Here is a 27,485-nt window from a genome sequence, read left to right on the forward strand (position 1 = left end):
TTGTTTCACAATATAAAATATTTAGCATTTTCAAAGTGGTAGGCATGTTGTGTAAATCAAATGATACAAACCCCCAAAAAAGTCATTTTAATTCCAGGTTGTAAAGCAACAAAATAGAAAAAAATGCCAAGGGGGTGAATACTTTCGCAAGCCACTGTATAGTTCAGTCTGTAACACTCTCTATGAATTTGAGCTTACGTGTCTCAGCATGAAGCTTTTTAAAGAGAAATTCTGGATTTTACAACTTGATGTAAGATGGTTCTTTGGGCCTTGATTTCAGGTGATTTGTTCATAAATTGGACAATTGTACATATGCCCCCACTCCCATTGATGTTTAGCTAGGGGTGGCTAATATTAACTAAAGTTTGTGGTCGTTAAGAGAAATTCAACCCAGGGTTAGGATGGACATGAAAAGGGATCTCAATAAAAACCAGCCACAAAGTCAAGTATGTCTGGAAACGCCATCCGCAACCTGAAATGTATTGATGAATCAACTAGTCCTTAACTAATTCAATATGCTCTTAACCTGCTAGGAGCAGCCAGTGATCGTTATCCCTACTTCCCAGCATCTCAAAATGAAATACTATAGACAGATGGTTAGTATTGACTTAGGAGTACTCACACGTTGTAGAATCGGTGAACCTCAAAGTGCCTCTGAGAGGCCACACACATTGTTACAAACCTGACTGGAAAATATTGGCTTGTTAATTAACTTTCAAATAATTGCGATACTACTTCTGCAAAGAGGATTTATGGAGCGCTCTGCCAATTGATTCCCCAACAACAACCAAAAGTATTCCCGTCATCAAGAGAATAACAAACCCCATCTACGGTGACAGAATACAAGGTGACAACATTAATGAAGACGTATGGACTAATATTTGACAACTGGGTTGGTCCCGGTCTGTCATTTACATAAGCTTTCATATTAACAGGCTGTTAGTCAGCATACTGAGTGAAGGAAGGTCGATCCCGTCCGACTTTACAGTCACTCTCCCGCTGTTCATTCTTAGGCTGTCTGTAAAGTTCAGCCAGAATATGTTGAAGGTGAACAAATGTGCTGGTGCAGAGACTGGTAATCATGGCAGAGCATGACAGGCTCCAGAGTAAACCTGGTGACAAGTTGAATCCCCAGTTACAGTCCTCATAGACAGCCTGCTAATTAACGTTACCGCATCTGTGTGTATGTGTACGTGTGTGTGTGTGGATCCCAGAGAGGCTGATATGTAGGCTATCCACCTCAGGGACGCTGATAAATTGTGACACCAGAATAGAGCTCCCCCACCTGACGGGGCCACAAATATGCCACGGCCCCGGGCCTCTCTGACAGTGCCAAGAGCAAAACATTTTCATACACATAGGTATGAGGCTGCGCATACACACACACACACACACTTTTGTACTCTGTCTCCCATAATCTAACATCCACAAACATCCTTTCAGATCTATACCTTCTCTCATGTACACTGCCATGACCCAAACACAATCTCCCCTGCACTCACTGGCATACACACATTCACACAAAAGGTTCACACATCTGTCACTCTGGGATCTATCCCCATCGGTCAGCCTTGACACTTTTGTTTACTGAGAGGAGACCTGAAACAAACCTGTCAGGATCCCAGGGAAGATTTTAACAGCCATCCATCTTAACCAGAAGTCTTCCAGAAGAGGGACACAGGCGATTATCGTGTCAGGCGGTGCCCAGGCATGACTGTTGACACTGTAAGAAGAGAGATGCTCAGCGATGGCAGGTGGCGTTCCGTCTGTATGTTGTCAATGTTTCAGAAAGTCACATTGAGCGCTTGATGTAGGCAGTGACACGGCCGGCCTGCATCAATATGGGTGACTTGAGGGAAGGCCTGGTGATGTGCTTGTCTGTTATCATTAGTCACTTGACTCTGTTGGCTCCTCTCCCATACAGAGGGGGCCTGTCTCTTTGAGCCTCACTGTGTGTCTGTGATAAACACACAGCCAGCATCAACACAAAGAATCAACCTTGTCATTGACAGGAAGACCAAGTCCTGGGGCTTGTGTTTACATCCTAACAAACTCAAACACATATGTGAAGAAAAAAAACATCCCCACAGCATGATGCTGCCACCACCATGCTTCACCGTAGGGATGGTGCCAGGTTTTCTCCAGACGTGACACTTGGCATTCAGGCAAAAGAGTTCAAGCTAGGTTTCATCAGACCAAAGCATCTTGTTTCTCATGGTTTCTCATGAGAGTCCTTTAGGTGCCTTTTGTCAAACTCCAAGCGGGTTGTTATGTGCCTTTTACTGAGGAGTGGCTTCCATCTGGCCACTCTACCATACAGGCCTGATTGGTAGAGTGCTGCAGAGATGGTTGTCCTTCTAGAAGGTTCTCCCATCTCCACAGAGGAATTCTGGAACTCTGTCGGAGCAACCATCGGCTTCTTGGTCACCTCCCTGACCAAGGTCCTTCTCCCCCGACTGGTCAGTTTGGCCGGGCCGCCAGCTCCAGGAAGAGTCTTGGTGGTTCCAAACGTCTTTCCATTTAAGAATGATGGAGGCCAATGTGTTCTTGGGGACCTTCAATGCTGCAGAATTTTTTGGTACCCATCCCCAGATCTGTGCCTCAACGCAGTCCTGTCTTGGAGCTCTACAGACAATTCCTTCGACCACATGGCTTGCTTTTTGCTCTGACATGCACTGTCAACTGTGGGACCTTATATAGACAGGTGTGTGCCTTTCCAAATCATGTCCAATCAATTGAATTTACCACAGGTGAACTCCAAATAAGTTGTAGAAATATCTCAAGGTTGATCAATGGAAACATGATGCACCTGAGCTCAATTTAGAGTCTCATACGTAGCGAAGGGTCTGAATACTTATGCAAATCTTGTTGTTTTTTAAAGAAATTTGTAAAGAAATTGTAAAACCTTTTTTCGCTTTGTCATTATGGGGTATTGTGTCAAGATTGATGAGATTTTTTTTAAATCCGTTTTAGAATAAGGCTGTAACTTAAAAAAAACTCTTAACTTCTTCGTGATCGGTTCCATGGGACGGTTGAGCTAACGTAGGCTAATGCAACTAGCATGAGGTTGTAGGTAACAAGAACATTTCCCACGACATAGACATACCTGATATTTGCAGAAAGCTTAAATTCTTGTTAATCTAACTGCACTGTCCAATTTACAGTAGCTATGACAGTGAAATAATACCATGCTATTGTTGGAGGAGAGAGCACAATTTTGAACATGAATTATTATTAATAAACAAATTTGGCACATTTGGGCAGTCTTTATTTAAAAAAAACAACACAAATGCAATGGTTCATTGGATCAGTCTAATCTTTGCACATACACTCCTGCCACTGCTTAACAAAATGTGGAAAAAGTCAAGGGGTCTGAATACTTTACGAGTGCGCTGCATATAGTGTATATACAGAAGGTACACAATTGATGTTGAGAACCTTTCCCCCCTGAGGAAAATAATTATTCCCCCACATTAACATCCTACAGAAGTCTACTTGATTACCTTCAAACCCTGACTGACCTGGGGGGGAAATCGTGTCTTTGATAAATCTAGAATCCATCTCTGAGGGGAAGTTCTCAGTCACAGCCACAACCAGTGTCTGTCTATATCACATTACAGAGAGCTTAATCTCAGCTTTAGAGAGGGGATTTGGGATGGTCAATGACCCATGTCTTCATTCATTGGGCTGCCTTTTTACAGGCCCATTGTGCCTCACACTTTCATTCAGTCAAACAGCTGTGTGGGACAATACTGTCTCTTGGTTGTTTGGGAGCCACTCACTCCAGTGCAGTTCATTTCCTGTTTGTGTTCTTTAATGGTAAGCGCTATATACACTACATCCTTCTACAACAGGATTGAAGACAGGATTGTGTATAGGATCTCTTTATGATATCTTTATATTACATTCATCTTCATGTAGGTAACATTATATTCCTATCCACATCCAACATCCAACCTACAGTATTTATATATAATATGAAACAGTTTAACATTGGCTTACTTTCACAGCCTGCTGGAGGTCATGATGAGCTGTTACCAGAGCAAAGAATAGGTAGAACCACATATGGGTTGTTGCTGTTGGTGTATGGACGCTCATCTGTTTTCCCATGGAGGAGTTCAGAGAGAGGTTGTTGTCTTTCCATATTATTCTATTTTAAAGGATTAGAAGAAGGAACACCTGGGTGTTTGTTCGCTGCAGGGATGTTTAGATGAACACAAATTAAATCTTGGCTTCTGTTTGAGAATGCATGTGCGGATCATTTACATCCTCCCCTGATCTCCCACAACCACTGTCTGGGTTGTCTGAGATTTCAGGGGAGCCTTCTTGAAAGACTGAACGATGAGCAAACAAAGCAAATTTGAGAAAAACACCTCTCTACTGTGTGTGTCACATCTGCCTGTTACTTTTCCCTGTCCTTTTCCTTACATGTTTTACTTATTTAAAGATAATTCTTCTCTATTATTTTTTGTTCATCTCTAAATGTAGTCTTTCTGTTACTGAAGGAATGCCAAATGAAGGTACTGCATTATTGGATGTGCCTTGCCAATCTCCTTCCATTCTTGCTATTCATTGAGGATGTTATATTGTCAGCTTGAGCTCATTGTGAGAGTATACTGTAATTCTGAGCACTACTGCTTGACAAAGGTATTATTATTATTAATTACCAATAGAGTAGGTCTATGCAGAATATGTTTCAAAGCATTGTGATATACTGGTCTGCTGCCTGTGTGGTTCTGAGCAACACACACATCTAGTACAAGGTGCTCATTGCAGTGGCAGTAGCCTCCCCACGCGAGTCAATTTGAATTGGTAATGTACAGTTATACTGTAGCAACCATCTCTTGACTATCTCCCTTTCCTCTCCTTGCTAATTAGAGAAGCAGATGCACCAGGGTATGGATTCTACCCAAACCCCAGGAAAGGGCTTGAACTTCTGCATTAATTTACTGTACCATACATCTAAAGTAAATAGGAATGTGTGCTCTCTAACAAGAGGATAAAAATCCATCTGTATTGTATTCAGCAAGGGGAATCTCCTCATTGTGGCTAATTTCAGATGTGATCTAGGGGTTCCTCTCCTGGGTGAGAAAGAGAGACTGAGACTAGGCGGGATTCCACAAAGCCACAGCTAAATTAAGGCACCATGTCCCGGTCTGTGTAAATGTTAGTATACATAACTGTCCACACTGAGAATAACTGGTCCCAAAGAAATAAGGTTTAGATCGAGGCATTAATTAAACATATGCCGCCACATCGTACAAATCGTACAAATCGTACAAATCTGCCACATCGTACAAATCCTAGAAATAAACCTGAATATTAGACTTTTGCTGTACTTATCTGTTAGAGCAGCCCTGTGCTAAACCAAGCATGTGTTCTTAGCTTCTCTCGCAGTAAACCCACAATCAACATTTAGAGCGTTTGTTTCTAAATTGAGATGTTTTTCACATCTCTTGGCGACGTGATTTCAATTTGTAATTCTTCACACTTATCTCTATGATTGGTAGATACAGAGTAAAGGACTTAGGAGTCTTCATCTGGCTGACAGTAAATAATGGAAGGTCTCTGGGACGTTGTTTTAATGTTAAGACTTTAAACGGCTGGAATTATAAGCATTGTTATTGACTGACACAGACACTGGTCACAAATATACAATGAATCACTGCTCACCAAAAGACACAATGACACTCAAGGATTTTTCATAAAGTTTCTGTGGATCAAGATGACCAGTTCCAGGAGGTCTGGTTTATGATTGAAACCCACCATTGATCAATATACTGTGGCACAGTCAGTGTAATTGCGTTTCAATATATTGATGGTGCAATGCCTTGTGTACAGACAAATAGCAGAAGTAATATCTTTTCATGACCCAAGTATAGAGAAAGAAATATGAACATAAAAAAATCATCATGGTTGAAATGAGTTTCCCTCTGGGCTTTTTTTTTTCTTCAAATGTCAATGCTTTTCTTTATGTTTCTCACTGCTGTAGCCAACAGACATTATTTTCTTCATTTTTTTTTGTCTGTTCAAAAAGAAGTTGGATCTAAAGATGCAAGTCTGCCTTCTCAGTCGCTGTCTATCTTGTTCTTCTGCCAGGGCTGAGTGTTCCTCTTCAGGCTGCGCTCACTAGTTGCAATATAATTCCATTGCTTGTTTTTTTTATCCGTATGCTTCTACTGTTAAGCAGCCATGCATTTCTGTTCTTTGGCCTCAATCGCACATCTGCAAAAATGAAATAACATGATGTGTCGTGTTTCAGTTCTCAGCTGCCAATTCCTGAGATGGTGTTCGTCATGTACACAATCCTTCCCAGAATCCATTTCAAAACCTTTTAGTGTTAGGTTTGTGATCTTCCACAGATAGAAAGTGATTGTATTGAAACACATTTTTTAATAACGTCATGTTAGCTATGCAATGTCAATAAAGTAAAGTTATATGACATTGTTTTTAAATGGTAACCATTTTTATTCCACAGTATATCTTTCAGGAACAGCTACATTTGAAAATAACCCTAATTTGCCTCATAATGAGTGTGGAAATTGAGCCAAGAAAATGTTATAAAGTTATACCTTCCTTATGAAATATGGTTAACGCACATTATTGAATTAGATTTAATACTACACCCACCATCTTCTTTTCCTTTGGGTTGATATTCTGTATAGCTGTTATAATTGAGAAGTCTCAATCTTACAAATCAGTGGATGCAGTTTTCTTTTTAGAAGTCCATTTCAGAAGCCATTCACTTCCTTTCTGGCAGAGAACAAGTAACAACAGCAATTTACGGGCAACAGCACCCACCATCTTCTTTTCCTTTGGGTTGATATTCCGTATACTGTTACAAGTGAGAAGTCTCAATCTTGCAAATCACAGGATGCACTCTTCCTTTTAGAAGTCGATTTCAGATGCCATTGACTTCCTGTTTGTCCCTATCTCAGTCCTGTCCCGGGTCCTGGAATGGGCTCATTTCTCCAGGCTGACCTGTCATCCTGGTTCCCGCCTACCCTAGCATTCCTCTAACAACGTTTCTGGTGGCCCACAATGGTTCCTGATGTCTCTGCCTTCGTCGCCGCATGCACAGTGTGTGGCCAGAACAAGACTCCATGGCAAGCTCCTTCTGGCCTTCTTCAGCCACTACCGGTCCCTTATTGTCCTTGGTCTCATATCTCCCTGGATTTTGTCACTGAGCTTCCCCCGTCTGATGGCAACACTGTCATTCTGACAGTGGTGGTTCGATTCTCAAAGGCCACTCTTTTCATCCCTCTCCCCAACCTTCCTTCTGCCAAGGAAACGGCCCTGCTCAGGGTGCAGTACGTCTTCAGGATCCATAGACTCTGGTGGATATGGTTTCTGATCGGGGTCCTCAGTTCTCATCTCAGTTCTGGAAGGCGTTCTGCACCCTTATTGGGGCGCCTTTTTCCACATTTGGTTACGTTACAGCCTTATTCTAAAATTGATTAAATATGTTTTTCCCTCATCAATCTACACAGAATACCCCATAATGAAAAAGTGAAAACAGGTTTTTTGAAACTTCCAATTTCAACTGTAGGTATTCTGACCGTTTGCTATGAGACACAAAATTGAGCTCAGGTGTGTCCTGTTTGCATTGCTTATCCTTGAGATGTTTCTACAACTTGATTGGAGTCCATCTGTGGCAAATTCAATTGATTCCAAACGTGGCAGTGCATATCAGAACAAAAACCAAGTCATGCTGTCGAAGGAATTGTCGAAGACAGGATTGTGTCGCAGCACAGATCTGGGGAAAGGTACCAAAACATTTCTGCAGCATTGAAGGTCCCCTAGAACACAGTCGCCTCCATCATTCTTAAATGATGGAGGCCACTGGGCCAAACTGAGCAGTTGGGGGAGAAGGGCCTTGGTCAGGGAGGTGACCAAGAACCCGATGATCACTCTGACAGAGTTCCAGAGTTCCTCTGTGCAGATGGGAGAACCTTCCAGAAGGACAACCATCTCAACAGCACTCCACCAATCAGCATTTTGTGGTAGAATAGCCAAACAGAAGCCACTCCTCAGTAAATGGCATGTGACAGCCCACTTGAAGTTTTCCAAAAGGCACCTAAAATATTATCAAACCATGAGAAACAAGTTTGAAATATTTGGCCTGAATGACAAACGTCACGTCTGGAGGAAACCAGGCACCGCTCAACATCTGGCCAATACCATCCCTAAGTAGAAGCATGGTGGTGGAAGCATCATGCTGTGGGGATGTTTTTCAGCGGCAGGGACTGGGAGACTACTCAGGATCAAGGGAAAGATGAACGGAGCAAAGTACAGAGAGATCCTTGATGAAAACCTGCTTCAGAGCGCCCAGGACCTCAGACTTGGGTGAAGGTTCACTTTCCAACAGGACCACAACCCTAAGCACACAGCCAAGACATTGCAAGAGTGGCTTCGGGACAAATCTTTGAATGTCCTTGTGTGGCCCAGCCAGAGCTCAGACTTGAAGCCAATTGAACATCTCTGGAGACCTGAAAATAGCTGTGCATCGATGCTGACAGAGCTTGAGAGGATCTACAAAAAAATGGGAGAAACTCCCCAAATGCAGGTGTGCCAAGCTTGAAGCGTCATACCCAAGAAGACTCAAGGCTATAATAGCTGCCAAAGGTGTTTCAACAAATTACTGAGTAAAGGGTCTAAATATTTATGTACAGTGGCTTGGGAAAGTATTCACCCCCCTTGGCATTTTTTTCTATTTTGTTGCCTTACAACCTGGAATTAAAATAGATTTTTGGAGGGTTTGTATCATTTGATTTACACAACATGCCTACCACTTTGAAAATGCTAAATATATTTTATTGTGAAACAGAAATAAGACAAAAACACAGAACTTGAGCGTGCGTAACTATTCACCCCCCCCCCCCCTCCCCCAAAGTCAATACTTTGTAGAGCCACCTTTTGCAGCAATTACAGCTGCAAGTCTCTTGGGGTATGTCTCTATAAGCTTGGCACATCTAGCCACTGGGATTTTTGCCCATTCTTCAAGGCAAAACTGCTCCAGCTCCTTCAAGTTGGATGGGTTCCGCTGGTGTACAGCAATCTTTAAGTCATACTAGAGATTCTCAATTGGATTGAGTTCTGGGCTTTGACTAGGTCATTCCAAGACATTTAAATGTTTCCCCTTAAACCACTCGAGTTTTGCATTAGCAGTATGCTTATGGTCATTATCCTGCTGGAAGGTGAACCTCCGCCCCAGTCTAAAATCTCTGGAAGACTGAAACCGGTTTCTCTCAAGAATATCCCTAAATTTAGCGCCATCCATCATTCTTTCAAGTCTCCCACATGCCTTTTGGCAAACACCAAACGTGTTTGCTTATTTTTTCTGGCCACTCTTCCGTAAAGCCCAGCTCTGTGGAGTGTACGGCTTAAAGTGGTCCTATGGACAGATATTCCAATCTCCGCTGTGGAGCTTTGCAGCTCCTTCAGGGTTATCTTTAGTCTCTTTGTTGCCTCTAATGCCCTCCTTGCCTGGTCCCTGAGTTTTGGTGGGCGGCCCTCTCTTGGCAGGTTTGTTGTGGTGCCATATTATTTCCATTTTTAAGTAATGGATTTAATGGTGCTCTGTGGGATGTTTCTGAATTATTTTATAACCCAACCCTGATCTGCACTTCTCCACAACTTCGTCCCTGACCTGTTTGGAGACCTCCTTGGTCTTCATGGTGCCGCTTGCTTGGTGGTGCCCCTTGCTTAGTGGTGTTGCAGACTCTGGGGCCTTTCAGAACAGGTGTATATACATATAGTGAGATCATGTGACACTTAGATTGCACAGGTGGACTTTATTTAACTAATTATGTGACTTCTGAAGGTAATTGGTTGCACTAGATCTTATTTAGGGGCTTCATAGCAAAGGGGGTGAATATATATGCACGCACCACTTTTCAGTTATTTATAAAAAAAAAAAATGTAAACAAGTAATTTTTTTCATTTCACTTCACCAATTTGGACAATTTTTTGTATGTCCATTACACGAAATCCAAATAGAAATCCATTTCAATTACAGGATGTAATGCAACAAAATTGGAAAAACGCCAAGGGGGATGAATATTTTTGCAAGGCACTGTATATGTTTATACATTTGCAAAACATTTCTAAAACCCTGTTTTTGCTCTGTCGTTATGGAGTATTGTGTGTAGATTGATGAGGGGAAAAAACAATTGAATACATTTTAGAATAAGGCTGTAACATAAAAAAATGTGGAAATTGTGAAGGGGTCTGAATACTTTCAGAATGCACTGTATATGCTCAAAGGATTGCTTGTTAGAACTCAAAACTTCTCTTCCACTTTGCCTTGCTGCACAAGAATGATTGCATAATCCCACTTGGCTGGAGAACATGGCGAGCATAGGCCCTGATGTAAGGGCAAGGCTGCTTGAGAGCTGTCCAGGGTCCTGACTTCTCTAGCCTCTGACTTCTGGTGGTGCTGAACAGACAGTTTGAGTTCCCTGCATGTTGATCGACTCCCTCTCATATACAGAATCTGCACTAAGGTGGTGCCTAGCAGTGTGTCAAGGAGAGACTGTTTTATAGTGGTAAAATACACCAGACTAAACTATCATAATGGGTCAATAGCATAGCAAGCAGAAGAGGAAGTCCTGTCCTGGTTGTTAGCTTAGCCAGATAGCTAACTGTCAAAACTCCTATGGGCTTTAGAATGGGTAGCTGGCTAAGCTCACAACCAGGCGGGACTTCTTCTGCTCCCAATTTCAACCTAATTCAAACAGTACGCTAGTTGTGATCGCAGTGGGATTATTATCTATCATCCTCTGCAGATCAAGATAGGTTAACCCTGGTAGCGATTGGCAACTGATAAACTTTAGCAGCCATAGTGTCTATTGACTACTGTATCCCAATAGGCACATATTGACGAGGAACACTAAGGAAAAAACACCCTGGTTTCAGGACACTCCATATGAGGTCACACAGGAAACATCCTCCATAAGACATGACAGAATCAGAGCAGTGTGTCTCCAATAAGAGCATGACTGATCTAGAGACACAGCAGTTCAGAATGTGGGCTTGCATGCATCTCTCTCTCTCTCTATTTATTATTTCTCTCTCTCTATCTCTCTCAATTGATTCTTTCTCTCTCTCTCTCCCTCTCTCTCTCAATTGATTCTTTCTCTCTAACACCCTCTCTCTCAATTGATTCTTTCTCTCTTGCTCACTCACTCTCTCTCTCTCACTCTCTCTCTCTCACTCTCTCAGATGACGGGCTGAGGCCCAATCTGGAGGAAACTAAAGTGTTCCACTCCAGTGTCCAACCCCTGAGGACAGTGGTAGTCTCAATGTATCCTGGCCTTGACAAATTGCCTGTCCAAATGCATCTCCAAACTCTACAATCAACCCTGGGATTATGGTTTCACAGAAATACAAAAGTTTTCTGTTACAATGGCGAGTTTAAACACAATGAGCTCAGACTTGAAGAATCTTGGCTAGAGAGAAATGTCTAGAGAAGAACATGCTACACATCACACATTGAATTGCTACGGTAAAATGGATGGCTGCCTTTTTGCTAGAATGTAGGAATTCAGACTTGAAGAACCTTACACATCTCACATGTCATTGCAATAGCTGCCTTTTTGCTAGTAGCAAGCCCATCCACATGTCTGTTATGATTGATGGGTTTTACACTGAGGACATACTGTTGCTTTTGACAGGAGGTTTAGTGTTAAAAGTCACACCCCTGAATCGTATGTTTATATTCCTCTTTCAGATCTCGATTCCAATATCTTTATGGTATCACTTCTAATGTGTGTTTAACCTCTCTGGCGCATGTGGGACGAACTCGTCCCACCTACGTAACAGCCACTGAAATCCAGTGGCGCGATTTTTGAATCGTTAGAAATACTATTACTTCAATTTCTCAAACATATGACTATTTTACAGCTATTTAAAGACAAGAATCTCGTTAATCTAACCCCACTGTCCGATTTCAAAAAGGCTTTACAACGAAAGCAAAACATTAGATTATGTCAGCAGAGTGCCCAGCCAGAAATAATCAGACACCCATTTTTCAAGCTAGCATATCCTGTCACATAAACCCAAACCACAGCTAAATGCAGCACTAACCTTTTATGATCTTCATCAGATGACACACCTAGGACATTGTGTTATACAATACATGCATGTCTGTTCAATCAAGTTCATATTTATATCAAAAAACAGCTTTTTACATTAGCATGTGACGTTCAGAAAAAGCATAACCCCCGCAAACTTCCGGGGAATTTACTAACAGTTTGCTAAATTACTCACGATAAACGTTCACAAAAAGCATAACAATTATTTTAAGAATTATAGATACATTACTCCTCTATGCACTCGATATGTCCGATTTTAAAATAGCTTTTCGGATGAAGCACATTTTGCAATAATCTAAGTACATAGCCCGGCATCACAGGGCTAGCTATTTAGACACCCACCCAGGTCAGCCTCCACCAAAATCACATTTCCTATAAGAAAAATGTTCTTACCTTGCTTGTTCTTCGTCAGAATACACTGCCAGGACTTCTACTTCAATAACAAATGTTGGTTTGGTCCCAAATAATCCATCGTTATATCCAAACAGCGACGTTTTGTTCGTGAGTTCTAGACACTATCAGAATGCTACATCACGGTCTCGCGCATGGCGCATTGGCATGACAAAAAATGTCTAAATATTCCATTACCGTACTTCGAAGCATGTCAACCGCTGTTTAAAACCAATTTTTATGCCATTTATCTCGTAGAAAAGCGATAATATTCCGACCGGGAATATGCATTGAGCCTAAATAGCCGAATTAAATTTCTCCTCAGGAGCGAATCGTGCACGCGCCTCATTCAAAGGTCCTCTGATCCGCCACTTACCAAAGGCGATAATGTGTTTCAGCCTGAGGCTGCCTCGTCAACCTTCAGGTATTTCCCGGGTTCTGAGAGCCTATCGGAGCCCTGGGAATTGTCACGTTACAGCTAAGATCCTTACTTTTCAATAAACAGATGCAAGACGCACGACTCCTTGTCAGACAGGGTACTTCCTGCATGAAACCTTGTCAGGCTTTTGCCTGCCATAGGAGTTCTGTTATACTCACAGACACCATTCAAACAGTTTTAGAAAATTCAGAGTGTTGTCTATCCAAACCTGAACAATAATATGCATATTCTAGCTTCTGAGTTGGTGTAGGAGGCAGTTAAAAATGGGCACATATTTTTTCCAAAATTCTCAATACTGCCCCCTATCCCAAACAGGTTGGATGTTATAAGGAGCCATGAGCCATTACAAATGCTGATATAACATGTCTTGTAATGTATTATACATGTAGGTGCATTTTGACCCTTGGTGGTTCATAAATGTTTGTATAGGGAGCATTGACATGTTATGGAGGGCGGCAGCATAGCCTAGTGGTTATAGCGTTGGACTAGTAACCGAAAGGTTGCAAGATTGAATCCCCGAGCTGACAAGGTACAAAATCTGTCGTTCTGCACCTGAACAAGGCAGTTAACCCACTGTTCCTAGGCCGTCATTGAAAATAAGAATTTGTTCTTAACTGACTTGCCTGGTTAAATAAAGGTAAAAACAACAACAACAAAAAAACATCTAACTACCAATATCTTTGTGGTAGCACTTCCTATGAACTATGTGTGTTTAAGGCATCAGTTATTTATAAAGGCTGTTATAAGGAGCCATGAGCCATTACAAAAGCTTATATAACATATTGTAATGTATTATACATGTAGGTGCATTTTGACCATTGGTGGATCAGAAATGTTTTTACAGGGAGCATTGACAAGTTATGGAGGTCTAACAGCAGGTCTTATAATGTGATTAAAGCACTATTATTGGACTGTACACAGGTGGCTCAGAGAATGTGATGCCGCTCCCATTCCAGCCCTCTATGGAGTATCCCGTCACTGTGTACGTCAAGATAACCTGAACATTATCTTACACTGCATGCACACCCCCTTGAGCATATGCTCTCACAATCAGATACCAAGTCGACTCATGAATTGTTCATGAAAGCATATATGCTAGACCAGGCATCATTTACATTTAATTCACAAGACGTGTTCTTTGAATCTATATTCTGCCTCAAAGAGAAACGTGGCATTTCGTTGGTCATGTATCTTGCATCTTCTTGGCAATATACAGAATTCATAATACATGAGATATTTTTTTATCCTTGTTTGATGTGTTGTTTAAACTGTACTGTCTTATCACCTCATCATGGTAAACTGGGATTCTTTTGAACCACAAAACGTTCTTGTACTTTCCTGTACATTTGTACCAAACGTTCCTGTACCTCTTAGCACTAACAGAGAGAGTTTTTCTTCCCCGTCCTCCTCCCCCTCTCCCACCGTAAGAAGTGAGTTTAGCAGTACTTTGGTTAAATGGCTTTCTCTCTAATGACCTGCTTTCCACATCAACTCAGACTGCCACTGTAGCTCAGTGGAAAAGAGCAGATGATTGATTTAGATAAGGCACATTGTGCTTCTCCATACTGTCTTATTTCCACAGCAAACACCCTCTGTGTCTTGGAACCACAGTGAATTGGTTACATGTGTGTACGCTCACAGTCAAGCCTCTTTATTGGTTTAAATAATTAAACTGCCACACATCTTCCTGGCTCCAACTGAATTTACAAGCAAACTGTAAATATTATCTGTATTTAGAGTGTATGTCCTTGAGAGTGTATTTCCTGTACAGTGAGGGAAAAAAGTATTTGATCCCCTGCTGATTTTGTACGTTTGCCCACTTACAAAGAAATGATCAGTCTATAATTTTAATGGTAGGTTTATTTGAACAGTGAGAGACAGAATAACAACAAAAAAATCTAGAAAAACACATGTCAAAAATGTAATAAAATGATTTGCATTTTAATAAGGGAAATAAGTATTTGACCCCTCTGCAAAACATGACTTAGTACTTGGTGGCAAAACCCTTGTTGGCAATCACAGAGGTCAGACGTTTCTTGCCGTTGGCCACCAGGTTTGCACACATCTCAGGAGGGATTTTGTCCCACTCCTCTTTGCAGATCTTCTCCAAGACATTAAGGTTTCGAGGCTGACGTTTGGCAACTCGAACCTTCAGCTCCCGCCACAGATTTTCTATGGGATTAAGGTCTGGAAACTGGCTAGGCCACTTCAGGACCTTAATGTGCTTCTTCTTGAGCCACTCCTTTGTTGCCTTGGCTGTGTGTTTTGGGTCATTGTCATGCTGGAATACCCCTCCACGTCCCATTTTCATTGCCCTGGCTGAGGGAAGGAGGTTTTCACCCAAGATTTAACGGCACATGGCCCCTTCCATCGTCCCTTTGATGCGGTGAAGTTGTCCTGTCCACTTAGCAGAAAAACACCCCCAAAGCATAATGTTTCCACCTCCATGTTTGATGGTGGGGATGGTGTTCTTGGGGTCATAGGCAGCATTCCTCCTCCTCCAAACACGGCGAGTTGAGTTGATGCCAAAGAGCTCCATTTTGGTCTCATCTGACCACAACACTTTCACCCAGTTGTCCTCTGACTCATTCAGATGTTCATTGGCAAACTTCAGATGGGCATGTATATGTGCTTTCTTGAGCAGGGGGACCTTGCAGGCGCTGCAGGATTTCAGTCCTTCACGGCGTAGTGTGTTATCCATTATTTATTGGTGACTATGGTCCCAGCTGCCTTGAGATCATTGACAACATCCTCCTGTGTAGTTCTGTGCTGATTCCTCACCGCTCTCATGATCATTGCAACTCCACGAGGTGAGATCTTGCATGGAGCCCCAGGCCGAGGGAGATTGACATTTAATTTGTGTTTCTTCCATTTGCGAATAATCACACCAACTGTTGTCACCTTCTCACCAAGCTGATTGGCGATGGTCTTATAGCCCATTCCAGCCTTGTGTAGGTCTACCATCTTGTCCCTGACATCCTTGGAGAGCTCTTTGGTCTTGGCCATGGTGGAGAGTTTGGAATCTGATTGATTGATTGCTTCTGTGGACAAGTGAGATTAGGCTGAGATTAGCTGAGATTAGGAGCACTCCCTCTAAGAGTGTGCTCCTAATCTCAGCTCGTTACCTGTATAAAAGACACCTGGGTGCCAGAAATCTTTCTGATTGAGAGAGGGGTCAAATACTTATTTCCCTCATTGAAATGCAAATCAATTTATAACATTTTTGACATGCGTTTTTCTTTTTTGTTGTTGTTATTCTGTCTCTCACTGTTCAAATAAACCTACCGTTAAAATTATAGACTGATCATTTCTTTGTCAGTGGGCAAACGTACAAAATCAGTAGGGGATCAAATACTTTTTTCCCTCACTGTATGTCATAACTGAACTGTTTTATGACATCACTCTTCATCTCAAAGCAATCACTGAGGGCACAGGAGGCTGCTGAGGGGAGGACAGCTCATAAAAATGGTCGGAATGGAGCAAATGGAATTGCATCAAACACATGGACATTCCACATATTCTGTTCCGGCCATTACCACGAGCCCGCCCTCCCCAATTAAGGTTCCACCAACCTCCTGTGCCTGAGAGATTTGATTGACATTTTAGTCATTTAGCAGAAGCTTTTATCCAGAGCAACTTACAGGAGCAATTAAGGTTAAATGCCTTGCTCAAGGGCATAATTACAGATTTTTCAGTCAGCACTGGGTTTCAAACTAGTAACCTTTCAGTTACTGGCCCAATTCTTTTACCCGCTAGGCTACCTGCTGACCTTTAGATCAGCCTCACAAACATTCCCCTTAAAATTAATCCCCCATTGGGGAGTAAAAAAAAACGTATTTTTACTCGCGTACAAAGTCACGTTTTATCATTGTGCCAAGTGACAGATGGTATCCTGGCCTGACACATCTGCTGTAATATTTACCGGTTTTAGGACAGTTTGATGGTTTGGATGGTTTGAGATATGGATAATTGACAAAATGTTAGAGAGAATTACAGAATTTTAAAGTGAACTTTTGTGAAATGTGAAAAAGGAAGCCGAGGTCCTCTAGGCCTACTGTTCCCCCCTAAGACCTCATGAGAGACCTTGCAACATTTTGACATTGATCATTCAAATGTGGTGTGCATTTGTCTCAATTGGATAAGTGGATGGATTTTCATTTCCTACGTATGTAACAACACACTAATGTATCACACTAGTATTGGGTACAACAGAACAATATGGATGCCCTGGACCCTGGGTGCCACTAGCCTGATCCCAGATCTGTTTGTGCTATTGTATCCTTTGCTATTAAGTGCAATTGTGCTATTAAGGTCCTTTGATGGGATTGATTTGCACTTCTCGCACCAAAGTATGTTAATCTCTAGGAGAACACATCTCCTTCCTGAGCGGTATGACGGCTGCGTGGTCCCATGGTGTTTATACTTGCGTACTATTGTTTGTACAGATGAACATGAACGTGGTAACTTCAGGCGTTTGGAAATTGCTCCCAAGGATGAACCAGACTTGTGGAGGTCTACAATTTTTTTCTGAGGTCTTGGCTGATTTCTTTTGATTTTACAGTGATGTCAAGCAAAGAGGTTTGAAGGCAGGCCTTGAAATGCATCCACAGGTACACCTCCAGTTGACTCAAATGATGTCAATTAGCCTAGCAGAAGCTTCTAAAGCCATGACATCTTTTTCTGGAATTTTCCAAGCTGTTTAAAGGCGCAGTCAAATTAGTGTATGTAAACTTCTGACTCACTGGAATTGTGATACAGTGAATTATAAGTGAAATAATCTGTCTATAAACAATTGTTGGAAAAATGACTTGTGTCATGCACAAAGTAGATGTCCTAACCGACTTGCCAAAACTACATTTGGTGTTGTTGTGTACAGCATCCAAACTTGGTATGACAAAGAGCGACAATGAGTGGTGTGATGGCACAAACAGACAGGTACCCAGGCTAGGGTGCCATTTCATGTCAATTCTAACCTAAATCGTTGTTTCCTGCAGTATAATTTTATAGCAAGCTGTGTAGTTTATGTCAATCAAAGCATCCCAATTCATTATGAATATGACACATTTGTGACAGCAATATTGAATGTGAATTGGAGACGGCCCACTAGCATCGGCAAATATAATACTGTATATGGTAAAGTGGTAGTTGAGACACTATATAGAGATTGGCAGAGGACAATCTAAACTAGGACTGAATTTAGCTCCAGGCCAAAAGGTTTTTTAATAAAACATACACATTAGAATTGGAATTACCGTCAGATATTCACCAGACTGAATTACGATTGGATGCTCCTGTCTCATTTATTTATCTGTGGTCACCTTAGCTTCTGAATGCTGTTTTCAATCAAAATACTATCAGGGGTAAGTACTGTACTGTATGTGTCATGGCTAAATGTTGTCAATATTCTTATGGTGATCCATAACCTGTCAGAAAGGGCGTTCTGACATGATGGTAATTGGGGGGAACATTTAGTAACGTAGATTTGGATAGAATAACTGGATAGAATAATTTGTTGGCCAATTTTAATTCATTCATTTGGGCCCTTTCATTCATTTGGAGTTCATAAATATTTTGTTTTAGGCTCAAAACGTACATTTTGTCCAGAAATACCTTTCACACACACACACACACACACACACACACACACACACACACACACACACACACACACACAGGCTGAAAATGGCCTGGATGTTACTTCTTTACAGTAACTGACAGTCCTCTTAATTAATTTTCAAATGTTAATTTTCTTGGCCCTTTCCAAAGATTAATGATATGAGGATTACAGGCCTGTCAGAACCACTATCCCAGTCCTCGGAAGAACTAAGTGTCTTTGAAAGAGACTCAGACGACTTACATGAGTCTCTTCCTCATTGCTCTCTGAAGGGGTGTCTGTGGGAAAGATTTAGCCTGATCACAGTAGACTTTTATGTTTAGTGCCACTAGTCCTGACAGAAGCAATGTGCTTTCAATGTGCAGAAATCCAGTGGCTTGTTTTTCCATATATCTTTCAAAAAGTACTGAATACTCAACTCAAACATAGTTCATCATGACTATTGATTTATTCTAGACTAACATGTACTGCTCGACTGACTCCACGTTAATGTGTTTTTCCTTAATGGCTAGCTTGATGGTATTTTCTTCATGCAGTTTCAGGCTATCCGTATCCTGATGATTGAAGTAGGCCGTGAAGCAATCCCTGCTGAAGGCAATTATCATATGGAAAAACATACTGTAATTTGTCATTACTTGAAGATGAATATTTGGGGTGGCCAACCTGAAAGATCTCAGAGAAGCATAGTCAGTGAAAAAATATTTAGAGTGTTCCTTTGAGTAGACTTACTATGGCCATCAAATTCTAATCTGTACCTTTGAAATCCGGTTCCACTGCTTTTCAAATTGCTATACCTCTAATCAGGGACTGATTTATACCTGGGACACAAAATGTGTACTATTTATTATCAAGTAGAACAGAAAACCAGCAGTACTCTGGACCTCCAGGGTAAGATTTGTGTACCCCTGCACTATGGGCGGTCTCCCACAATTCCAAGCACTTTGTTCACACCCCTTGAAATAGTTTAATCTCAAATTGCATTCACGTGTTCGTAACACTGAGCCTGTCTGTATTGTTGTGAACGGAGGAAATGTGGAGGGACAAAAAATATATATGGATTTGGACTCCAGCCATGAAAAATGCAAACCACAATAGGAATAGGCATAGACTCTTTGGGATTTTGTGTCTGACTATTTCAGATGGAGCTAATGCTTTGTCAATGGCAGTCATCCGTTGCCGGATGAATGACAACGGAGATGATTGTCCAAAAACAAAACACACACAAGTGGTCTGTCTTTTGATGGAACCATCTCATTTGAACATGTCCATCCGTATTCATGCGGTTACAGTAGGTGTGTCCACGGCCAACGAGGGGTAATCATGGGAGGTGATAGAAAATATTGTACTGCGTTTTTGAGATTGCCCCCATCAAGGCAAAATATTTTTAGTTCTCAAGTGTCCTATTTGCGTTCTAGAAAAAGGTTTGGATATTTTGATGACACTTTTCAAAATCAGCTGTCTTCCAAACAACAGTACAGACTATATAAAAAAAGGGAGAGTACCTTTTTAAGGCAGGCACAATATTAGCCCAAGATGTACTCTTAAGGACCTTACCGTTATTCCTTAATCCTTAAAAGTATATTGACGCACCCTTGCATCAATCTCAGTAACATAACAAAACAATCCCCATAAAAATCCATCAGTTTAAAATAGAGATACGTTTTTTTGCATGGATGCATCTCAATACACCGCATCCTACGTATGTCGGCCTTCTGTATCTGCGGTGGAAGGTGCCGAGCTACAGCGGAGTATGTCAGGCTATGAGACATCCTGAAAATCTTTCTTCTCACGAAAACGTCTGTAGCGTCTGAACGGTTTGGCCTGAAGTCGGTAACGCTAATGTGCTAACTTCTGTCTGTAGCATCTGAACATTTGGGCTAAAACTAACACCATAACGTGGAAAGGGGAGACTATTTTAGTCCTTATGATAAATTATTTGATTTTGTTTGCCATTTATGATTTGTTTTATGACAATGCTTTTATGGGCTATTGTAGTGAAGGCGAAATTCAATATTTTACCTAAAATTTTTATAGAATAGCTAAATGATAAATGGTATGACCATAGCTTAGTAGAACACCCCCCCCCCCCCCCCAACGGCTTAGACTTTTGTCTGCTCACGGATAACAGGGATTCCCATTATAAACGGATACAGTTTGGCTTTCCATGCTAGACTGCAGGGATCTCATTGATTAATATATCAGACAGTAACTGAAATACTATTCAGCCTTGAATGTGAATTGTGTACACACACTGGTTCTCTATCAGAACATTTCACAATGAAAAGCTTGTGGTTCACGTGGTGGTGTATAACAGGTGGAGAACAAGGGTAATTCAATATTCAATAAGGTGTGTTATACATCACATCCAGACATCCTCATGAGCCACTTTGTTTTTCTTTTCAATTATTGAAGCTGTAATGTCTTTGGCATTCATACTTAACAAATGACTAAGATCTGAGCATAATTCAATTCAGCAACACTAGTCATGTAGCTCACCAGGGCTTACAAGAGGAGACTGAGTTTTAGAAGCAGGATACAAAGGCATGTTCAGGCAGCATCTGCTTTCATTGCTATCACAATCAAATCTAGTAAGATTCAGTAAGAAAAAACAATGCTTTATCACAAAAAAGACAGGGTTCCCACACTAAATGAATTCGCAGGATTTGTCTGTATTAGCCTTGCTGTCAGTCGTGGACATGTAAAACAGTAGATGAGAGGACAGTGTTTGGTTGGCAGTAGAGAGATAGAGGAATAGAGCACATTAAAGGGGAAAACACTTTCCCTCCCCGTACCTCTCCCTCTCTCTCTCTCTGCCTCTTTCCCACTCAGGACATTTTCTAGTGAGTAAGGATCCCTGGACTTTGATTAGTCTCAAGTGTCTTTACAAACAGCCTGCCCCCACCTTGCCTGCAGGCTGAATGAAGAAGTTTCTTACCAAATGTCACTATTAGTATTCCAGAGATTTCCATGCAGCTATCCTCCTCTCCTGTCCTCTGCCAAGCCTCACCTCTGGTAGGAACACACCTCATGCGCTGCAGAGGACCTTAGTCGTTGGTTTACAGAGGGTAGGAAAAGGTTGCCCCTCTTTTGAGGACTGCTGTTTGGCTGTTGAGGTGTTGAAGGGTTCACAGTAGGTAGCTAGATATCTCTTTCAACTAGCATCTGTTGTAGGACTTTATTTAGGAAATAATGGTATTGTTATCACAGATTGCATATCACACACATGCAATGAGAGAATCAATCTGGATTAAGTTGATGAAATAACTCTAATTGTTTGCACTTGTCCAGATTTATTTTATTGGTTTTGAAGTAGCCTGTGGTAGCCTATGCGTCAGAGAGACCTGGAAGTTACGGCTGGAGTAGCTACAGTGGTGTTTGGAGGGAAAATAGATCATAGATCATGACCGCATGTACATGGATATAGACAGTGAGACACACATTCCTTAGAATATGTCAGATGTGAAATAAATGTTTCAGAATGCTATTTTATATGACAGGCATGCAAGTGTTGATCCATAAAGCATTGCTGAAATACCAATTTAATTGCACAACAAACACAGTTGGAAAATAGGCTGACTGGTGACTCCCCCATCCTTATCCTCATCAATAATCAGATGTCCAACTGGTGTTTTTCTAGGTACTTGCTTATCCACTAGGCGGCAGTGACGACCAGGACAGGCAAGTGCTGAAGCGCACAACTATTCGTGATTGCAAAAAGGATGCGTTTAGCGCTCGAGCACTTGAGTTGTAGTTTTAGTGCTCTGCAGCATTAGGACATAGCGTTGGTGCTATACGCCCTCTGAGCATCATTTCTACCAAAAAACGATACTGCCTGCTCACGAAATTATTGCAAAAGACCCGCACAAGAAGTACGTTGACATTCAAGAGAGGTTTTGGAGCTGACGAGGACAACATGAATTGCTTCTGGATACACACAATTTGGATACCGGGGTTCTTTTTCTTTTTTGGATTTCAAGGTACGGATTGTTTTCTAGTTCATTTTTAATATAATTATGTTGCTTTAGATTACTAGTCACATTCCTCTTCTCAGTTTGGAGTTACAGAGGAATTCACGTTGTGTATCTACGCCTGCTGAGCCGCTGCTTTTGCAGCTTTGATCGGCTGGCTGCCTCTGGTGTCTTCTACGACTTATTATTTATCCCATATATTTATTACGTTCTTCCTTGCCTATTTATTGCTCTCAGATTGACACACATAATGTATTTACGCACACAGAGAAGTAGGCTACACACGCAGAGGGGGAGATATTGAAAAGTACTTGAAGATGACACCAATACGATTCAAACTGAGTGGGGGGGTTGGCGAAGGACACGTTCAGTGGCGAGAGTTTATAGGAAATTGATCAAGCTACCAGATATTAAATTATTTTTGAAGTGACTTGTCTGCGATGTCCCTGCTGATTTTGAATATGTACGTACAGTCGTATGAAAAAGTTTGGGCACCCCTGACAATTTCCATGATTTCCATTTATAAATAATTGGGTGTTTGGATCAGCAATTTCATTTTGATCTATCAAATAACTGATGGACACAGTAATATTTCAGTAGTGAAATGAGGTTTATTGGATTAACAGAAAAAGTGCAATATGCATCAAAACAAAATTAGACAGGTGCATAAATATGGGCACCCCAATAGAGAAATCACATCAATATTTAGTAGAGCCTCCTTTTGCTAAAATAACAGCCTCTAGACGCTTCCTATAGCCTCTAATGAGTGTCTGGATTCTGGATGAAGGCATTTTGGACCATTCCTCCTTCCAAAACATCTCCAGTTCAGTTAGGTTTGATGGTTACCGAGCATGGACAGCCCGCTTCAAATCATCCCACAGATTCTCAATGATATTCAGGTCTGGGGACTGGGATGGCCATTCCAGAACATTGTACTTGTTCCTCTGCATAAATGCCCGGGTAGATTTTGAGCAGTGTTTTGGGTCGTTGTCTTGTTGAAATATCCAGCCCCGGCGTAACTTCAACTTTGTGACTGATTCTTCAACATTATTCCCAAGAATCTGCTGATATTGGGTGGAATCCATGCGACCCTCAACTTTAACAAGATTCCCAGTACCGGCACTGGCCACACAGCCACACAGCATGATGGAACCCCCACCAAATTTTACTGTGGGTAGCAAGTGTTTTTCTTGGAACGCTGTGTTCTTTTGCCGCCATGCATAACGTCCCTTGTTATGACCAAATAACTCAATCTTTGTTTCATCAGTCCACAGCACCTTATTCCAAAATGAAGCTGGCTTTTCCAAATGTGCGTTTGCATACCTCAAGCGACTCTGTTTGTGGCGTGTCTGCAGAAAAGGCTTCTTCCGCATCACTCTCCCATACAGCTTCTCCTTGTGCAAAGTGCGCTGAATTGTTGAACGATGCACAGTGACACCATCTGCAGCAAGATGATGTTGTAGGTCTTTGGAGGTGGTCTGTGGGCTGTTTTTGACCGTTCTCACCATCCTTTGCCTCACCGATATTTTACTTGGCCTGCCACTTCTGGCCTTAACAAGAACTGTGCCTGTGGTCTTCCATTTCCTCACTATGTTCCTCACAGTGGACACTGACAGCTTAAATCTCTGCGATAGCTTTTTGTAGCCTTCCTCTAAACCATAATGTTGAACAATCTTTGTTTTCAGGTCATTTGAGAGTTGTTTTGAGGCCCCCACGTTGCCACTCTTCAGAGGAGAGTCAAAGAGAACAATGACTTGCAATTGGCCACCTTAAATACCTTTTCTCATGCTTGGATGCACTTGTCTATGAAGTTCAAGGTTTAATGAGCTCACCAAACCAATTGTGTGTTCCAATTAATCAGTGCTAAGTAGTTACAGGTATTCAAATCAACAGAATGACAAGGGTGCCCAAATTTTTGCATAGCCTATTTTTCACATCTGATTTAATTTCATACAACTTAATATTGCTACACTAAAAATCTTTGTCTGGACAATACCCCAGTACTCAGCTTTTATTAGAAAATGAAAGGCATGCCACTGTGATCATTTTCTGTGACGACAGAGTAAATTATTATGCAGCCTCAGAGGGGTGCCCAAACTTTTTCATACGACTGTATGTATGTATGTATGTATGTATGTATGTATGTATGTATGTATGTATGTATGTATGTATGTATGTATGTATGCATGTATGTATGTATGCATGTATGTACTGTGTTCCCCATTGTGGTTATAGAACTGATGACATTCCTCATGTCCAGCATATTTTAATAGCTTTTGAAGATGATGACTTCATCTGTCACTGTAGCCTACTTAACTTTCTACTTTGTGGGGAGATCTCACATCTCTGATGCCCTCATGGCAGCATCCCACTACTAACACTAATGTAGAAAATATGAGGGTTGGCCTGCACAGGACTTGAACCCACTACCTTTTGGCTCTCAGTCCAACCCCTTTTTATGCTGTTGCCAAGTGGTTCAGTGTTCTTTTGGGTGTTCTTGATTGGTTGTTCCTAACTGATGACCAGTTACCCAAGGACCCCTGTGTGCAGACTAGTTCTAATTTGGTGAATGATTTCCATTGTGACATGACTATTGAAGTCATTTGGTTAATTGTCTGATTCTAAAAGGAGTTGTGTGTGTGCAGTTATGGTGAGCTGTGAAATCCAGCACAGTAGTCAATAAACAACTCAATGGGGCTTAATTAGGAAATGGCATTTAATGAAACCACAACCTCCAGGTCAACAACACTAGGGGCTTCCAGCTCTAACTTATGAAATGTCTAATATATTCTCTATGAAATGCAATGCATGATTCAGCCTTATCATGACAGTAGAATGTATGTTATAGACAACTGCCAGGGGATGTCGTATGAGGTCTTCCTAATATACACAAGCAGAGCTTTTTATTTAGGAGCCACAGAAAAATGTAAGATTCTAGCTTTGATATCTCAAATATTTTTCATTGTGCTCCTACATTTCTTTGTGTGCTGCTCCATTTTTTAATTTAGGTGCACACGTGCTCCTTGTAAAAATGGTCAGCGTAGAGCCCTGCCTAGGTCTGTTTACATGGAACCACAGCAGGAAAGACACAACAAAATGTTCACTTTGATCTGTATGCTTAACCAGTCTGGCCATGTCTCACGCCTTGGGGCGGTGTCACAGGTTGGTGGCCTCGACCATGTCGGGCCCTCCTCGCTGGCCCACTTTTCCTCTTTATCTAACTTTAAATTACCCTTCTTGTTGTACTAATGTAATGCTCATCTGTTAAATTAAATGGTGTAAGCAAGTCAACATGCTGCTCTAAATGCCCACTGTTAATGTATCTTTGGAGATGGAGCCTCTTCTGAGTGCAGTACAGCCAACACGGTTAACGAGTAATGAAACTGCACCATAGATCACTATTGAAGTCAGGAGAAAGTAGTGTTTAGTATGGCTGCTTCATAGAGCACATGTACTGTATTTGCTCTTCATAGAGCACATGTACTGTATTTGCTCCTTATAGATCACATGTACTGTATTTGCTCTTCATAGATCACATGTACTGTATTTGCTCTTCATAGAGCACGTGTACTGTATTGTTCCCTTACATACTGTACGTTGAAAAAAAGACATGATTTTGCAGTTGAAATAAGAGGAAGAAAATAAGTTTGGCCTTGTGCCATGCATTTTCTTACTTTGTTTTTTGGTTCATCCTTTTCTTATGGGAAGTATTAGGATCCTTGAGGTACAAAGTTGTTTAATGGTGTTGATGCTGTTAATCTTTTCAGAGGAAAAAGGACTTGTCGGTTATCCAGAGATGGCATAGCAGAAATTGAGTAATATAGCTGTGGATAGAATTGAATTTATTTCTTCTTTTTCCGGTAATACAAATAATTGCCTTTCATGTGGTGATCAATTCACACTAGTGCCATCACCTCGGAAACAAGAGAACTCTCTTTAAATAAAGTCAGAGTATGCTAGATTCTGTAATCTGTTTGGAATGGCTTCTGGGATTAACCCCAAAACAGCGTTGGATGGAGAACTCAGAAACATTACCCCATACCCATTAAATAAACCTTCAGAATGTCAGGCGCACAGGGAATACACACATTCAGAAACGAATTGGAAAATTGAGAGTTAAACAGTCCGAATAATTAATGCAATCAGAAGATTTGTATTGATGCGCTCTCTCGCCTGGCCTTTCACTGGAGTCTGTGTTGATCTCTCTTTGGGGACTCAGGATTTCCCCCCTCACGAGAGACCACAGACTCCCCCTATTGAAACAGATCCAACTGAATTGACTCGTGTATTTTTTTAGGTCTTCCTATATTCCAATAATGTCTCTGTGGTTGGTTGTAGGCAGGATGTGGTCTGGGTTCCTCTGAGGTGATATGGGCTGGGGAATGATGTAAATGCTGTGGCCACAGGGAGGGAGAGGGAGGGAGGGAGAGAGGGATGAGTTGGGTCTAGAATAAAATAGAATCGAGTGGAATCGCAGCAATACACCATTATATGTTAGTTATACTTTTATAACCCCGCATCACCTCGCTTTCGGCCTCTTTAATGTCCACAATGCTCCATTTCTCAGAGCACCATCCCAGGAAAATTGCAATTAGCTTGGCGTTCCCTGTACAAGGCTTCTGGATCCTGTGATCAAATTTTATTTGTCACATGCGCCGAATACAACAAGTGTAGACCTTACCGCAAAATGCTTACTTACAAGCCCTTAACCAACAAAGCAGTTTTTAGAAAAATGTACTAAATAAACTAAAGTGTAAAAAAATAAAATAAATAACACAATAAAATAACAATAATGAGGCTATATACAGGGGGTACCAGTACCGAGTCAATGAGTGAGTGTAAAGTGACTATGCATAGATAATAAACAGCGAGTAGCAGCAGCAATGTCAATGCAAATTGTCCGTGTGGCCATTTGATTAATTGTTCAGCAGTCATATGGCTTGGGGGTAGATAGACTTGGCGCTTCAGTACCACTTGCA

The 27,485-nt window shown here is 41.4% G+C and overlaps 1 protein-coding gene across 2 annotated transcripts in view; it reads left to right on the forward strand.

The window, feature by feature from the left end:
* The window catches only part of LOC115163124 (limbic system-associated membrane protein), a 1,234,562-nt gene that overhangs the window by 229,486 nt on the left and 977,591 nt on the right, over positions 1 to 27,485 (forward strand). Inside the window, exon 1 of one of the 2 annotated variants that reach the window (XM_029714756.1) lies at positions 22,239 to 22,515. The exons of the other annotated variant lie outside the window; for it this stretch is intronic. Coding sequence (XP_029570616.1) covers positions 22,452 to 22,515 — 64 coding nt within the window. The 5' untranslated portion in view covers positions 22,239 to 22,451. Of the gene's footprint in view, positions 1 to 22,238; positions 22,516 to 27,485 lie in introns of those variants that run through there. 2 annotated transcript variants of the gene reach the window in all.

This window comes from Salmo trutta, chromosome 26 (assembly GCF_901001165.1).
Source record: "Salmo trutta chromosome 26, fSalTru1.1, whole genome shotgun sequence".
In the NCBI taxonomy this organism is placed as follows: domain Eukaryota; kingdom Metazoa; phylum Chordata; class Actinopteri; order Salmoniformes; family Salmonidae; genus Salmo; species Salmo trutta.